The sequence below is a fragment of the Lupinus angustifolius genome, chromosome LG06 (genome assembly GCF_001865875.1).
Source record: "Lupinus angustifolius cultivar Tanjil chromosome LG06, LupAngTanjil_v1.0, whole genome shotgun sequence".
Taxonomy (NCBI): Eukaryota; Viridiplantae; Streptophyta; class Magnoliopsida; order Fabales; family Fabaceae; genus Lupinus; species Lupinus angustifolius.
Window position 1 is genome coordinate 31,737,767 of NC_032014.1, and position 18,515 is coordinate 31,756,281.

An 18,515-nucleotide genomic window follows, 5' to 3' on the forward strand; every position below is an offset into this window, starting at 1 on the left:
ATTCAAACTATGTTTATATATTTAATTCGTCAACATATTTCTCTTTCTAAGCAATTCACAGATGTTATGAAATACTCGAGAAATATGATCTAAGTGAATCTGTACCTTATTGGAAATGATATGAATTACATCAAGGCAGTCATTCTCCAAAGTAATTTGTTGATGATCCAACTTCCAAGCCAACTCAAGACTATGTCTAATGGCTAGAAGCTCATATAGAATAGAAGATCCATTTCCAATGAATCCAAATAATCAAAGGTCGCCATGATTGCGGATAATGTCACCTCCTTCAATCGTTTGATCTTGCATACTACACCTAAGCTTTACCCTTCCAACTTTTGGACAACACCATTGGATGCTTGCAAAATTCTACATTATATCAATAACACACCAATCCCCGAAATCTTGTGAGACATAAGAAATGTCCCAAGTATAATTTACAAAGAATTATGAACAAAAAGCTAGAGAATAAACTTAACTTTTTCAAGGACTAGTATTCTCCACAACCACCTCCATTGGTTATGATAAGAAATAACAACATCATTACTTTTAAGCCATCAATAGCCTAAATTAGTTGTGTAACACCCTGAGGCATTTTCAACCCAAAACCAACCGCCAGAATTATGGGAAGATGCATGTCGACACAAGAATAATAAGAATAAAGTCCTTCACTTGGTTAGGAAGTAAGGTGTACACCATACTAAAGTCCCATGAAAGATCATTCCATAAATCATTCACAACAATTGAGTGTCAGAAATGTTAACAAAATCCATCATATAGCAAAGCTTACCCAATCGTGAACAACTATAATATCAAACAAGATAATCACCATCTCCTAACCATAAGTTGAAGTCACTCCTCAGTTTCATGGTTGTTTTAACTATATCCCTTCAAATTTAACATACCTAAAAGATAAATATTTTTCAAACAAGTACCCTACCTTGAACCAGAGAGATTTCTATTTACCCAGATTAAAAATAATACACATCACACAAATAGCAAATAGACATAAAGCTCTGTTTTATCCTGAGGCTTATTAAGTTCACATCATTTCTTCATATCGTGGAGTTAGAACATATTTGTATACAACTTTTACTTTTTTTTTGTAAGGGAAAAAGTCTCAACCAATTTTTCTAAGAAGAAAAAATTAAGAGACTTAGAGTATCTCCATCCATTGATTTTTATCACAATCTTATTGAAATAAGAATGTTCTTCTATTATTTAGTGTTGTGATATTCTTAATTGTTAAGAATATTCTTGTATTCATTCTTATTAGAATATGTAGACCCCATAGAAAAAAGAAGGATAAAGAAGTAGTGGGGTACGTTGCGATATAAGTTGTATGACCCAGGTAAGAATAAAAATAATGTTTGTTATTATAGAAAAAAATATATATTATTTTTAATTTATGGAGATGTATATTAAATTATAAAAAATTGTATAAAACTCAAATAAAAATATAAATAATATTCTGGAATAGAGATACTCATAGACCGCAAGATAAAATAATTAGAGGGTGACTTTTATACGAGTTATTACTTAACTTATATCAAAGAATTATTTTAATTTCATTTACGAATATATGTATTCAACTATTTTTATATAAAATGCATGAGAAAATTAACAATGATACCTCATGAGCCTTTTTTAGTTATACTCAACATATGTATTATTGAAATAGAATATTACATTCATCTCTGAGATTCAATGACCATTATATTTACCTCCCCGGAGAACATTATAAAAAATTATAGCTTTTAAACAAGAGAGGTTCAGTATAAATTACACTTGAGATGAGTTTATTTTCTTCTATTAAATGTGTCCTATAGTACATGAAATGTAATCATTTTTTGTTTCCCATGATACGGTCTTTCTCCAATAGGTAGAAAGAAGAAAGTATTGACACAAATACTTATCATTCATGATGTGTTAATAATGACTTAAAATCTTTATCACTATTGAGGTTATTATTTGGACTTAGACCATGAAATATTTTGTAGGCAAAGACATACTCTTAAATACAACAATCAACCCCTAAGTAGGGGATACATAAAGTAGGAATAATTCTCAAGCATGACCTACAAAAGACAGAAATGGATTTAACTTCTACTGAACTTGCCACATGCAGATACAGTGGCACAGAGGCATGTGCTTAGTGAAATGATATTGGAGCCCAATTATAAAAATAATCGATGATATATATATATAAAAGAGGACTACTCACGTGAGAATAATATGTTATTGTGAGAAATAATAATACTTAGTATGAACCACTAGATCTTGATTAAATGGTTAAGATTAAAATATATATGCACGTGACTATCATATGATCAATAACTAACTTTTAATCCTAACTATCGATCATTGTTTGTAAGGTCCGTATATATTGTTCTCACAATTTTTATACCAGAATTGTTATCACTTGAATAGATCCCTATATATACATATATATAGGAAAATGATATATTCTCCTACTAAATTCTCCTACTAATCCTTCTACACACAAGAAAGTGACATATGTGATACTTTATTTATTAATAATTGGTTTACAAGTAATATGTATCACTTTCTTATTGATAAGATGATTAGTAGGAGAATATATCATTACTTATATATATATATATATATATTTATATATGTGTGTTAATTGCACTGAACCCACCTCATGTTTGTTTGTAGCAGTCATTATCATGGTCTTCATCATTAACAATATCATTAGTAACACTAATATTTGGCAACTTTGGAACATTTAAATAATAAGACACTAAGGTTTTATTATACATATTGTTTATGACAAACATTCCTGCCAAAAAAGAAGAATATACATATAAACATACACGTGCTGAGCAATGAGTTTTAGAGTGATTTTCGAGAGCACGCTTTGGGTTGAATCAAGGAGACAGGACCACTGGCTTAGTTCACTGAGAGAATGTCTTTTGCATTGGTTAGATAACAAAATTCTTATTCAAAAAACCTCTTCAAGATCGATCTTCAAGAAAAATGCACTTATGTACATTGATTATTGCATTGAACTATTTTATAAACAAACTTAAAAGTGGCAATCACTTTTTATCCCTTGATCTTAATCATGACTGTATAATTGCTACACCTTTCTGTATGCTAAAAGGTTATGTAATTTAATTCTATTACTTTCATTATTGTAACCATTTACGTTCATCATAAAAGAAAATCCCATTGAAGTTAAGCATCAAAAGCATTGATTAGGGTAACCAAAAGTAGCAAATTCTCTCATGCATGCACTGTGTGTACATGATTAATTCTACCATGATAATCTGGCATTGGTCTCACTTATTTGAGTTGATTTAAAATGTTTCATTGCTTATTTTTGTTCACAAGACTCAAACCCGAGACTATATTTTAAGATAATCAAACATCATGCACTTCAACCAACAAAGATGGGTATCTGACATCAGTTTTACTACCCATTTTTTATGTCATTCATTATAAGAGAGCAATATAGTAAAATAACGAAGTTACCATTGGCTGAGGTGAATGAAGAAACTAGAAAACAATATCATTATTGAGAATTTTAATCAAGTCATTGGAAGAAAATTACATGACAATGAATAAAATTGCAGCTTAGGCAAGAACATATGAAGATTTGGATATTAATCAATGGATGAAATATATAATTAGAACTTACATATGTGATAATTTATACATTTTCCTGTTATTAATAATGAGAATGCTGAAGAGTATACCCTAAAGGCATTTTAAGAAATTAGAAATCTCATATTAGAAAATGATTTTTCAATACAAGAAAAGTTGAGAAATTGTGATTTCCATTACAAAGTTTCTATTTCTTGATTCCTAAGTGCAGCACCAGTTAACAAAACCCTACTAATAATCATTTCATCCCAGGAAAGGTTGGATACTGTGGCTAGGGTTTTGGATGGGGAAATGAGTCTGCATGGGAAAAGAAGGGTTGAAAGAGAATGAAATACTAGTAGCATGACAATTATTCATTGCATCAACCTTGTTCCCTAGACTTTCTAGTGCTTTCACTTGTGACCTAAGAAACTTGAGGTAGTTAGCAGCCTCATCAAGCATTGATGCAGTATCCATATTGCTTCCACCTGGCACAATCTTCTGCAAAACCCTAATCCTCTCACTTATTCTCTCCCTTCTTTGCCTTGCAGCCACAGTTTGTGGATCAGATGATATCCTCACATTCTTCCTCTTAGGCTTTTCCACAACCTCCAAGCCTAAGTTCACTGGCCTAAACGCTGCAGTCCTATATATCATTTCCTTCATTTGTGCTATGGCCTCTGAATCTTCACTGAGTGATGACACTGATGATGAGTTTGGCTGCTGAAAACTTATAGTAGATGAACAAGGATGCTTATGATGACCCCACCTTGGTTTCTTGGATTTTGGTTGATTCTCTGAGATAATCTTGATAGTACCAACTTCAGTGTTATTAGCAGGAGAATTCTGAACAATACTGAAGTAGGGATCATACTGAATATCATTACTCCTTTTTGTGCAATTATTAACCTTATAAGAATCTATGAATTTTGGTTGACTAACATATTGATCTGAGGAGCTTTGAGATACTACTGTTTCTTCCAATTCATTGACATGATGGTACTGTTGCATGTTTTTGTCTCTAGAATTGGAAGCATCACTCTCAGATTCACCAGAGGAAACTGCAGCAACACTGTTTCCATTACCAAAGTTGTTGTTCCATAAGTTTCTGCAGTCAGATAAAATCATTGAAATCCCATCATCAATAATGTCTTGGAAAGACTTGTTTTCTGTGCTGATGAAACTTTCAATATTGGAAAGCAAGCAATGATCAAGAGTATTGTTGATAACTTTGGAGTTTTGTAGTGTGCCATTATTGATAAGAAGCTGTTGTTGTTGGTGGGCCATGCTGAAATCTGGCACATAATTGTTCATCATACTCTCTGAAAGAGACTGGTGGCATGATTGAGATGTGTAAGCTTCTAATTCCCAACTGTTTCCAGCTACTGATTTAACAGGCATGGTTGCTGTTCTCTGTGATGACAGATTTGTGTGTGGCATCATCATACTCATTATCATCTCAGAAGAAGAGGTACCATCTATTGTTTGAGACTTCTGCATCTCTTGCATTTGATTAAGAACACTTGAACTTAGGTTGGGTATGGAGTAGCCTCCTCCTTCAAGCTCTTGCTGATGAGTGCTCCACAAGATTGGTACGTCAGAAACAAGTTGTGAAGCATCCCAACTCAGACCATCCATTGAAGTTGACAACAATTTCTGATGAACTGAAACTAAAAGAGATCTAAAGTTGAATAACAAAGTGACCCTTGTTGCCTATATGATCATGTTCAACACAGTATATCAGATAAAATAAGCACAAATATATATATACATATATATATATATATATATATATATATATATATATATATATATATATATATATATATATATATATATATATATATATATATATATATATATATATATATATATATATATATATATATATATATATGGGGAGGGATAAGTTGTGTAATTAATTTTTTCACTTACACTTTGTTGACCTTATCTTCATCCAAGTTACTAAAGTTAAAATCACAATCACCATGAGTTGGATGAAAACAGGAACAACTGAGTCAGAATAAGTGAAAAATGACTTACATTGGTGTAAAATGTAAACTGATCGATCTATATTAGGTGCAAAACTAAATGTGTTGAAGGGCTTACAAATTATAGATCCAGCTACTTCTGAAATCTGAACCAAGACACTAACTCAAGAACCAACAGATTGAGAATCCTTATTTGTTCAATGTAAAGTAACTGAACAGAAGAGGATTGATTCGATGCAGCTTTTATATCAACTTGAGTAGCAATCTGGTAGAAGCATGAACTACCATATTCAATTCATTTGGATGAAAATTGTGATATAGGGAAAGAAAAAAACCAAAATTTAAGTCAGATTTGCTAACTAAATTCTATATACTGTTTTATTGTGAAGAATAAAACTAACGACCAGATAAATTTAACAAGCTGAGTATAGACAAAAAAAAGATTGTACCTTCAAATACTATGGAAGAGTGGTACTTATGCCGTGTGTGTTTGTTGAAGAGAAGCTTTATATAGATAGGATAGGGAAAACAAAAGGTACAACAAGCTTTTGTAATAATACAAATTTTGGTACTTGAACAATTATGTCAGGAAGTTGTGTAATAAATAGGCAAATAATCTTATATTATACTAGGAGGAGAAAAAGAGGAGGGACTATTATAATATGGTTTAAATAGTCTAGACAAGTACACTAAGATAGCTTTTGAAAAAGATAAGGCTTTTTGGTATGTTGGATGGGTATGTAAGACTAAAATTTTGAAGATGGGAGCATCATACTTCAAAGAAATTTTAATTCACCACACTGATCTCTCTTAGTCTCGTTGGTTGACTGAATATGAGAAGAGTGAAGAGTTATAAATGAATCACGTATTGAACCAAAGTATTAACATAATGGTTTTATTGACATTTTCTACTTATAAACTTTTCAACTCATCTACTTAAGTTTATTATGACTCAATCGAATCATTGGCTCTCATACCACATTCTGAACACGTCCACGACTAGAGAGTCTCCAACTACTAGCGAATGCCATTGTTATTGGACATGAGAAAAGTGTGAAAAGAGTCCTAAGTAATACAAAATGTCTTTAACCAAAAAAAAAAAATTATAAGCATTATTTTCTGCTTAAACTATTCAACTCAGCCATTCATGAATATGAATGAGACTTTCACACTTGAAAGAGCATCTTTAACAGTACCACTCTCTTTTCAAAAGATTTGTATCAATCATAGTGTTAATCATAGCCTTGTAAATGTTTTCACTTTCTACCACAGTACTTGTTTAAGTTGTGGTCTTAGAGGAATCTACTGAATAAATTGAGAAGCACAGTACTGATGTAAGACTCAACTTTTTTTGCAACTTTAAGTGCTCAAATTGAAAACAACTTAATGGAGTAGATGACTCAAAATTTGTGATTTTTGCTCAGCTTTTTATGTAAATGCTTTATCAGGTGTAACTATTGTAAGGATAGGGAACCCAATATGTATCTCATGTTATGTATCTCTTGACTAAAAAGTATACATTGGGATGAGTATTTACCAATGGAAAAGGTGTAACTTTACCAGTTTACCCAAACAAGGCACAATTTAATTTGACTAGTATTTTATTTTATTTTTGTTCATTTACACTCAAATTAAGTTACATTAGTTATACACAATCTCATTCATTCATTTTCTTAACTTAACTTTAACAAACTAAACAGATGAGTGTAATAAGTAATGAGAGAAAAAAAGAGAAATTTTAAATAATTTTTAAATTCTATCAATCAATGTAAAATCTTTCAAGTAATTATATGAACTTCAAAAAGGCACAATTAGGTGATGATAAACATGGGATACCAATATTGTTTTATTGATGATGGTATAAAATGTTTTTACTTCAAATTATTAAAAAGTACATCAAGAGTAAAGTATGACATTTTAAATTTAAATAAAAAATAAAACATATGGGCATATTATTTTAAATGGCTACTTTTATTTTTATCATATAAATATTTTTTAAATATTAAATTAAAAAAAAATCTAGGATACATGTAATAATTATTTTCAATCAGAAAATATAGTAATAATGAAATTATTAAATTAACATTGTTTATAATGACACTTTACCAAAAAAAAAATAGAATTTTAAAAAATTCTAATATGCCAATTTGAATGAAACGAGTAGAGCAGAGATGGTCCAACCAGTTTTGCTCATGCCCGCAAAATTTAAGCGGTCGCGGACATGCCACATTAACTTAACGGGCAAAAGTTGTATGTCCTGCTCTTTTAAAATAGCTATATGGGCGGCCCACGCGCATTGATAAACAATAAACAAATTAAAAAACTCATAGAATAAAGTAAATAAAAATAAATAAAGTACTTGAAGATAAAAAAAACTAAAAATACTTTTATATTTTATACAAAATTAAACAAATCATTTAAAAAAACTGGGACATTAAATCACATTATACTACAATTATTTTTGAACTTTTCTTATATTTTTTAATTTTATGTCAAGTCCGTCGCCCACCCGTATTACTCAATAGAAAAGTCCACGAACATTATGGCAAGATTAAACAGGCTAATAGCAAAATTTATATACTCCGCCAACAAAATTTTATGAGTTATATGAGCAAATTTGCAGGTTTTGTCTATTTTGCCATCTATAATAACGAGAGGTTTTTCTCTTCGTAAATTCCTAAAATTATTGGAGTATGAAGTGTGAATTGAGAAGCTTTGATGGACATAGTTCATTGACGAATTGGTGGGCCCCTGCTTTGGGCCAAACCCATCATATCCCATTCCCCGCGTGAGCGCTTGGTTTTCACATTCTATCAAAGTTTCCGAATATTATTTTTTGTCTAAACTAAGAAAATGTTCATTAAATAGGTCCTCAAAGTGGACTTTAGAATTAGATTTCATTTTTATATAATAATTTGGTCTATAATGCCCCATTTTGCAGCTTGTTACTCGGTTTGTGCAAATCCTCATACTTTGTATTTCTCCAACCATATAACATTTCTGTAATGATTACGTGTAACTTTATGCAACTTAGTGTAACTCACATTCAAGAGGTTATAATGTAATAAGCACTTTTGATTTAAGGGACATTCACAATATATATCAATGATTAAGATTCTACCTACAACTTTCGTTAATACCTACTTACTGTATTGGATTTCGAATAATCACAACCAATCCAAAATATAAGAAAGAACTTAGAAATTCTTACCTTAAGAATAATATTCCTAATTTCGAATAATCATAACTTATGAATAATAAAATAACAGGAGTAATATATGTTACCTTAAGAAATTATTGCCTGCCCCTAATTTTTTTATTTAAGTCTCCTTGAATTTCAAGATTTAAATTTATATTATATATTTATCTCATTTAACAATCATGTCTATCTTCTATCATTTATTGATATTCTTAACAAAGGAAATTGGTTGGTATAAATTAGTCTTGTCTTATTTTATCCTCTAGTTTAGATTTTCAACTTATATCATATTATCTGTTTAAAGTTAAATATATTATTATATCATATTTTTATTTTTAAAATTTCAGTTCAACTTTTATTTATAAAAGTATTAGTTGATAATATAGAATTTATTGAATTAAAAAATGTTTTCAGTACCAAAACTTCAGTATAAATAAATAAAATAGAGGGACAATCATCATATTATATATATATATATATATATATATATATATATATAAATATATATTAACTATAAATGTCTATAATCATAATAAATATATATCTTCACCTTTGGCAAGACTTGGAAAAATGCACAATACTATCCCATTTTGCTAATAAACTGAGAGAAATTAATAAATAAAGACAACGAAGACACGATAAGAAACTACATTGCTAGCCTCTATGCATTAATAGATAGGCTTCACCCTATTCATAAAAACCCATAACCTTAATAATGATAATGGTCCTTTTTTACATTTCTTTCTAATTGTCTATCTAGTAAAACAAAGTTTGTCCTTTTTTATTTAAAATTCTAAAAGAATTATTAATCATAAATTTTATATTCTATCTCTATACACAGAGAATGAAATATAAAGACCATAATTATTACATAAAGATAAATATTAATGATGTGTTTGTGAGTTGAATTTTAGAGAAAAATAAGGAAAATAGAAGAGTTAAGAGTGATGAAATACACTTGTAAATGATTCTAAATTTTTTGTTGGAAAGTAAGTTTCACATTGTCTATCTCATTATCTCGGGAATGGTTTAAATATCTGTTGTACTACTTCTCTCATTGTCAATTGGTTTTAAGATAAAACTTTAATATGGTATTAGAGTCAGAATCCAACTTCTTTCCGGTTGTAATGGACCAAAAAAAAAATGTCATTTTGTTATGAGTCAAAGATAACTCTGCGTCTGGTCCGACAGACTTATGTGGAGGGGACATGTTGGAGAGTTAGTCTCGATTGTCCCGGGAATGGTTTAAATACCCATTAGACTATTTCTCTCGTTGTCAACTGGTTTTGAGATGAAACCTTAACACTCTTTCATCTCAGTTAACTCGCAAATCGACATTAAGTTAGTAACTTAGACAAACCTTTGGACTTGCATTGAGTTCTCTAATAAACTCAACTAAACACCTATCGATATGCATGGCCCATTGCCAGCTTTTCCATATATACATCTTGCTAAGATCATGTTACATAAAATGGAAGAACATGTCGGCCAAATTAGGATCAGATGGGAAAATGAGAAATAATGATTAGTATGAACATCATGGTTGAAAGAAAGGAATTTACATGAACCATACCTTGTCATGTTTGCTCAATGCTTTTCCCTCATTTACATGGCTGGGTATTCTTTTCTCTCCTATATACATGCATTTACAATAGCTTTGTCACATTCAATGACCTTAAGCCTTAACAACCAAATAAATGATGATGTTGACCCCCACGTGGACACTACACCAGGCCCACACAATCATTCATGTCATTTTCTTTCTTTATAGTTGAAAAAATTCATCAGTGTGTCATCTACCATTCATGTTTAAATTAATATTGCCTTATAAATATAATAATACACATGATTGATGAATAATACATCGACTATGTATGAAAATCACACATCCATCAAGGTATTAAACAAAGTAGCCCGTTCACTTATTTTCAGTTTAAAGAATGGAGTAGCCCACTAGACTAAGAGTTACATTTATGCCTATGACAATAAAAAATGAATTGAGCTTTAGGTATGATATTGTGTTAAATTCTATCCCAAAACTCATTAATAATGAAAGGAGTAGTTTAACAAATATTTAAATCATTTTCGAGGTAGTGACAAAAAAATAGGCGATGTTAGACTTACTTCTTAACGTGCTCATGAAAAAAATGAGAAATTACAGACACCAACATATTTGTAATTACAAGGAAATATTTCACACTATGCTTATTTATTATAAACATTTTTATTTGATAAGTATACCCTGAAATCCTTACACTGTATATAACCATTTTTCTCTTAATTTATATTACATGTACTATAGTATTTTTGGAACATCATTGAGACACTAGTATTGCCCTACCTAACTCTGTACTGGTATTGATACCACCATGTCATGAACTAACACACTCCTTATAGCTTAAGTCGTTAGATGAAGGCACGTAAACAACAACAATCAAGCTTTTATTCACTGTGTGGAGTCGTCGACTATATTAATCAAACAACGTCAATTGATATAAGTCACTAAGTTCGTAAGAGCGGTTTGCATCATTCATTTTTGGATTCATCTTTTACATGTAATGCACCAATATCAATGGTGAGGCACTGGCTTTATCTGCTATGGTTTTCTCATTATCCAGCACTTGAACCAAACAAGCTTATCAAAATATTTGATCTCACAGTCCCATTTCTTGATATGCTCCTATTACATTACATTGTTTTTTGAAGGTTGAATATTTTGTTTGAATGAAATTACTAAACAGTTTATTTTGTCCATTTAGTTGAGTAGAGAAACATGAGTATATGCTATGCTGAAAGATGACTCATATCTAACCCAATGCTTGACCTCTCAAACGAAGGGTTTGTCCTGCATTCATCTGCAGAACACTTCAGCATTGTCTACCACTACATACCTTGGTCATGGCAAAGTTTTATGGGTGCATTTGATGAACCCGGTCCTTACGGGCGAGGACGCTACAACGAAAACACGGCGCCTGAGGTATACCTTGGTGACTGATGTAAAGGGTATGTTTACCATGATTCGGACTAAAAGCTAAGAGTTGATAAGTTTACTGATTAAATCAGAATTATTTGACATGACTAACTTAAAAGCAAATCAATAGGTGTAATGTAATCTGTGGAATGAATCATAATTGTTTGATATGATTAACTGATAAGCAAGTTCATAGGTGTAAAATAATATAAACTCGCAATTTATAAATCATGAGTCACCTCAAGTAGCTTAACAAGTACGAGCTTATAAGTGCCTAGCTTTTCGAAATATGTTACACTTTACCTAACACCAGCATGAATCTTATTTTTTTTGTCTACTAGCTTTTAAGCTACTTGTGGTATCACTAAACACAGGATTTCTTCAAGGAAATTTTGGAAGAACAGACATGTCTACACAATAACCAACCATTTTCACCCTGGCTTCTGAGTTGCACTTCTGAATGAGTGCTTAATATTTTACTGGATTCATGCTAGTTCAATAACATTTCAACCATATTTTAGACACGTCTTTCCACTCCGTTAACATGTTATATGTCTTTCTATTCTATTTCATCGTATAGCAGAATTCTTCAGTAGTTGATAGAAATAGATGAAGCCAATAATGATGAAAATATCAAAACCACTTACAATGGAATCACAAAGGTTATGTCTACCACAGCATAAATTGAAATTGCAAGTTACATACACATTAAATGAAAAAGAAACTTCTTTGCAAAAAACTGCAACAAAGATTAAACTTTGTTCCTTGGAGAAAGAAAGTATACACAACATCATATTTTTTGGGTACAAAGTTGGTAATGAGGTTTGAGCCTGTAACCTCATGCAAAATACCCGAATCGATGATTTAGAAACTTTTTTTTTACTTCTTTCCTTCTCCCGCTGCCCCCTTAGATCAGCACAATCAATGATTTTAAGGCTGAAGCACTAACTTATTTAACTTAAATGCAATACATTTGCAACTAAAGCATGTTTAAAAAAAACAATGCCTCGTTGAAAGCATGTTTATAATTCATCATTATATTTACCCTCTACCACTGGTACATCCCGATTAAGTTTGAGAAGATACCTAGCAGATAATGATGCATGGAGTGCAGCTCCGTAAGGTAGTGCATCTTCATTGATTTTGAAATAGGGAGAGTGTGCTGACTCAAGATGTTCAACAGAGGCATTCACCATTCCGAGGAGGAAGAAGTAACCGGGTATAACCTCCTGATAGAATGAAAAGTCCTCGGATCCCATCATTGGTTGCGTCCCCTTAACTTTATCGACGCCAAGCACGCTCGTAGCAACACTTTGGAAATATTCATGCAAGTCATCATTGTTTATAGTTGGGGGGATGTAAGGTTTCTCTTTATCAAGGAAGCTGACCGTTGCATTGCACCTCTGCACAGCCGCTTGCCCGATGATAACCTACGGAAATGAATCAGCCTTAGCCACTAACAGTATTGCAGTGAAAACTACAATTAGAGTGTAATCATTTCTTTGTTGCAACAAAAACCAAATAAGCTTGAGTACAGAAGAAGGAAAGTCAACAAGATTCAGTTCATGACGTATTGACAGAAAAAAATGAGCTCATTAGTTATAGTTTGAGCATAAAAATAAATCTATAGTGCCCCATAACAGACCTGCTCAATCCGCTGTCTCAGTTGCATCATGCTTTCTTTTGAAAAAGCTCGGATGGTGCCCCCAATTGTGACAGAATCCGGAATAACATTGAATGCACCACCTCCTTGGATTTTTCCCACGGTTACAACCTGTGGGGATACCTTGTGTTAGGAAGACACGAGATGAACTACTTCTTGAAACAATCATTTTGTAAATTCTATTAAACACTTTCCTTCTCAAGTAGGTAAAAACAGTAATCAAGACATTGCATGTGCTAAGGAAATGGTTTTCCGGTTTAAGCTCTGCTAATAATTTCCTTTCACTTGCCTTTGTTCTTTCAACCCGATACATAGTTTAAGTAAAGATATAGAAGAGAGGCTAGCTGATCTTAGTAAAGTAAGGATAAAATAAGAGTAAGTGTGTGGGTGGTGAGAAGAGGAAAGAGCAAATGGAATGAGATATCACCTGAGAGTCGAGAGGATCGGCCTCGCGAGAAACAAGATGTTGTAAGCTAACAATTACGTTAGAAGCTGCCAATATGGGGTCTATAGCATGATGAGGAATAGCGGCATGGCCTCCCTTACCACTTATTCTTGCTTCAAATAAGGAGCTTCCTGCACCCATGGGACCAGACCTAGAGGCGACTTCACCCAATGGGATGTGAGGTGCAACATGCAATCCGAATATTGCAGAAATATTTTGTAAAGCTCCAACATCTACGATTTTCTTAGCCCCTCCTCCTCCTTCCTCTGCTGGTTGAAAAACAAGAACTACAGTTCCCTGAATAGACAACAAAATGGATTGATATCAGGGCCCCATAAAAGGATGAAAACGACACAACCAGGCAACTCGGGAAAAGTAGTATGCACCAGCGACAGCCCTGAGATTGTAGAAGATACGGTGGCTAACTACAATTACAATAATCATCGATGCGTTGATTTATGTTTTTAAGACTCTAGTACCATGCAAATGATTAACATACAAAATTGGCATAACGATACTGGAACTCATAATTTGGCAGAAGTTTGCTGATATGGCGTATGCATGTCAGAAACAAAAGTCATGTTTGTCTTTGACATGATTATAATAATAAAATAACACAAAAACTTTTGAACATCAAATGTACTTAGGGTGTGCTTGGGATACCATTTCCAAAAATGAGTTTTGACCAAACCAATCTTGTAAGTTAAGTTTTGTCCTTCAACTATGTTTTATCATTTACTTTTCCATTTACTACAAAAACTGAAACTAAAGCTGATGCATTCATTTGTTAAACAAATAGTTAAATTATTAAGTTAAACAATAATAGTAATAGTACAACATAATTGAAATTAAATTACTACTTATTCTACACATGGCAAAAACACAGGAGGGCTTACAAAAACTATAATAAAAGAGAAGAGAATTGGTATTATAGGAAAATTATCATCAGCAAACTGAAACCAAATTTTGCTAAACGGAAAAGGGATAAATTTCTGACTTCTATTTTTGCCGAACATACTAAAAAAATTCTAAAGTAAGTTGGGAGGATCCAAAAGTACTTATGAGCCTCCCAACTCTATCCCAAACACACACATAACCATTGGAAGTATAGACCTCACATTGCAAATTATTGATTGGAGTATCACAACAAAACATATACAAAAAATAGCAGAACAAAAAGCTAATAGCCGAACATCTAAAACCATATTACCGGTATATATTTTTCATGCTCTTTGAGGATCTTTGCAGCACCAAGAAGCATAGCAACATGAGCATCATGACCACATGCATGCATCTTCCCAGGTACTTTACTCTTGTGCTCCCAATCCCCCAGCTCCTGATGTTAGACACAGCCCAAAATATCAATAAAAGTATAGATCAAGTCAAATAGTACCCTCTTACATATCTAAACATATCAGTTAGAAAAAAGGAGGTCTTGTAATAAAAATCTGTTCTTTTTTTGTGTGTGCCTTAACCCCAGAAAAATGACCTATAAAAAAATCAAAATTTAAGTCAAACCCTCCTAGAAGCACTGTCAAGAACATGATTAGACATGTTGAAATTTTAAAGAATGAAATTATCTCAAAATTCTAAATAAGCTTTTTACAAATTCTTCCAAACACTCTTAATTCTATTATGATCAAGTATACTGTAAAACAATTATTGATTACATGAAATTAAATATTCTTCACAACTAACCAAAAACACACTCTTCACCCAAGAAAAAAGAGAGGATAAACTATAAATTATGAAAAACCTGCATAAGAAGAGCATCCATATCAGCTCTTAAAGCAACAAAGGGAGGTTTTCCAGTTCCTATGTATCCAATAACACCAGTAATTGCAACAGGGTATTTATATGGAATCTCCAACTTTCTCAATTCTGATCTTATAAGCTCACTGGTCTTAAATTCTTCAAAACCCATTTCAGGATTCTCATGAATCTTCCTTCTAATATCCACCATCCAATCAAAAACATGAGGCTCCTTAGCCAAATCAAGGAACTTGGAAGTAAATGAACTAGAATCTGAGAAGATGGGTGTTGTTGCAGCAAAGAAACTAAGAATCATAAAAAAGTTGACCCATTTGTCAAGACCCATAACTGGTTTTCAAGTTTAAGGTGAGTGTATAAAAGAATCAAATAGAGAATGTGAAGTAATAAAAACCAGCTCTCAATTCTCTCACTAAGAACAACACTGTTGTACTGTTATATAGTGGTTAGCTGGGTCACCCTCTGATGTGAAGCAATTAACTTTACTATATACATATACATATATATATATATATATATGTTTTATTTTAGAGTAGTTAGACATCATGATATTTTGCACGTTGCTTAGGTTGTTGTCCAGATATATTTATTGATGTCTTAATTTTTAGGTTGATGTCGAAATTAGTAAATCTAACAAACATAATTAACTCAATTTAGGTTGTAATGTAATATTTATGGGTGTGAGTTTAAAGATTTATTATCATCATTATATTATTTGAATTCTTTTCGAAGAGTTTAATAGTGACGGATATAGTAGTAAATATAAATATATGAGTATAATATAAATGATAGATAATATAATGACAATATATAAATATATTTTTTTCTATTTAAGTTATTTATGTAAATGTTTCTATATAGACATTGTATCATTAATTTATGTTATTTATATTTTAAAAGTCAATATGATCACTAGATACAAGTGCATGTGTCTCATGAAAACATATTTTTTGTTCCAGAAATCAAAAAATTATTTAATTATTAGACTTTTACTTTAAATATATTTTCTTAAATCAATCCTAACAAGTGACACATACTACATGAATATACACACTTTTTAGATAATAAATGTACTCGAGTGTCTAACACAATCAAATATCAAATAACCTCTATTTTAGAATGAAACTATGAATGATACACTAAAAAAATTGTTATAATGTTAATAAATAATACTTTTCTAAATATCAAATATAGTAATACATGTTGGACCACATAAAATAGAAACTATGAAAGATACAATATAAAAATTGTTATAATGTTAATAAATAATACTTGTCTAAATATCAAATATAGTAATACATGTTGGACCACATATATAGGATTTGAGTTAGATGCCATGCAAGATAGAGGATTGCTACTTATTATTACTATTACTAAAAACATGACTGAAGAAGCTTAATGCTTTTATTTTATTTTAGTATAACTAACGTTTTTAATATATGATTTTGTATAGATTAACGTCGACATAATTAAATTTATACATTACTAATATTTTAAAATTAAATATATAAAATTTATTATTCAAAATAATGATATATTAAATTTTAAAGAAAAAAGAATTTGATTTCTCAAGTTAATTCTTAAATATATAATATATGTATTTTAAACAAATCATAAGGACTCAAGATGAACATTAGCCTTTTGTTTTGGTGTTTCTCACCTGTATTTTTTTCCATTGAAGACAGTCATGTCTGAACTAAGAACATCCACAAGTATGTGAGGTTAACTTTCTCATTGAGTATTTTTTTCATTCGTAAGGTTCAAACATATACCATTTGAATCAACATTCATTGGTAACGTATAAAAGTACTTGAAGGTGCACTTTAAATGTTGAAGAGACATAAATGTTACTATAAAAACCGTGAAGGAAATGACTCAATCTCCATCTTATAAATATTTCTGTTGGAAACAAGGAATGATAACAAGTTGATTTGTTAACGAGGTTTAATCAGTTATAGATATTTATAAAAAGGATTGAACTATTACTAATATATTATTAATGTCTATTATGGTTTATAGCATACATATTTGTGAGCATTGACACAAAGCTCGTTGTGCTTTGCTCCATTTGTTTCACCATGGACAACTCATTTAATACAAACTCCTGTACATACAAAACAATATTAATGATATCTAAATGATTTTTCATGGTGAAATAAGGTGATATATTCCGAGGCAGGTGTGTAAAAGTGAGTTTTTTCCTTCTTCTTTTTAAGGAAATATATAAAAGTGGCTTAAAACAAAATTGAGATATATTTGGCCCATTTCTCCAATGTTGGTTTCTAGAAGAATCCATACAACTTTTCTTAAATTCAATGGCAATCATAGTTTTTTTAAATAAAGAATGCAAATGTTGATAAGAATTTCAAATATCTACTAACCAAAAACTATCTCTTTCCTAAAACTCACGAAATTGACAGAGTTTACTATTCAAAGAGCACGAGTTTCACGTTTTCTTGTTATTATTCATTTTGGTATGGAATCTGGAAAATAAGTGGCTGTTTTATCCATTGCAAAGAGGACCATAAGCTTAAATATATAGTAAACCATAGATGACATTAATGTCATCAACATGAAGAAAACGAGATTTAAGCCAAACTTTATTATTTATAATGACTTATAGCTACTTAGCTAGGCACCAAAGTCTTGAAAAAAAAGATATAAAAGGTAAGGTCGGCAAAACAGCATGTTGAAAACGTGAAAGATGGACCAATCATGACAAATTCAGTATCTACACGCCAACAATTGGACGTTTGAAACTACCAATTTTGATCTACGTTTTTCCTCAAATAATGCTATTTTTATTTAACTGGATTGGAAAATATCAACAAAAAAACAAAACCATTTGTGGGCCCAAGATGTGGCCC

General features: G+C 31.2%; 2 protein-coding genes and 1 long non-coding RNA gene across 4 annotated transcripts; 1 reads left to right on the forward strand and 2 right to left on the reverse strand.

Annotated features, from left to right (window-relative positions):
* LOC109351242 (transcription factor bHLH87-like) lies at positions 3,685-6,359 on the reverse strand. Of its 2 annotated transcripts, none has more exons than XM_019592647.1 (3): positions 6,050-6,359; positions 5,719-5,881; positions 3,685-5,273 (listed from the first exon to the last, which is right to left on the reverse strand). In XM_019592647.1, exon 3 carries the CDS (start codon positions 5,245-5,247, stop codon positions 3,874-3,876), a length of 1,374 nt encoding a protein of 457 aa, XP_019448192.1. In that variant the 5' UTR covers positions 5,248-5,273; positions 5,719-5,881; positions 6,050-6,359; the 3' UTR covers positions 3,685-3,873. The 2 variants fall into 2 exon arrangements, with proteins under 2 accessions (XP_019448192.1, XP_019448191.1); XM_019592646.1 differs by having other exon boundaries at positions 3,762-5,279; positions 6,050-6,354.
* On the forward strand, positions 12,046-12,762 carry LOC109351245. Its single transcript, XR_002108199.1, has 2 exons — positions 12,046-12,437; positions 12,468-12,762. It is a non-coding gene; the product is annotated as an uncharacterized LOC109351245 (long non-coding RNA).
* On the reverse strand, positions 12,517-16,076 carry LOC109351243 (IAA-amino acid hydrolase ILR1-like 4). Its single transcript, XM_019592648.1, has 5 exons — positions 15,635-16,076; positions 15,089-15,214; positions 13,861-14,175; positions 13,416-13,544; positions 12,517-13,200 (listed from the first exon to the last, which is right to left on the reverse strand). Exons 1-5 carry the CDS (start codon positions 15,974-15,976, stop codon positions 12,793-12,795), a joined length of 1,320 nt encoding a protein of 439 aa, XP_019448193.1. The 5' UTR covers positions 15,977-16,076; the 3' UTR covers positions 12,517-12,792.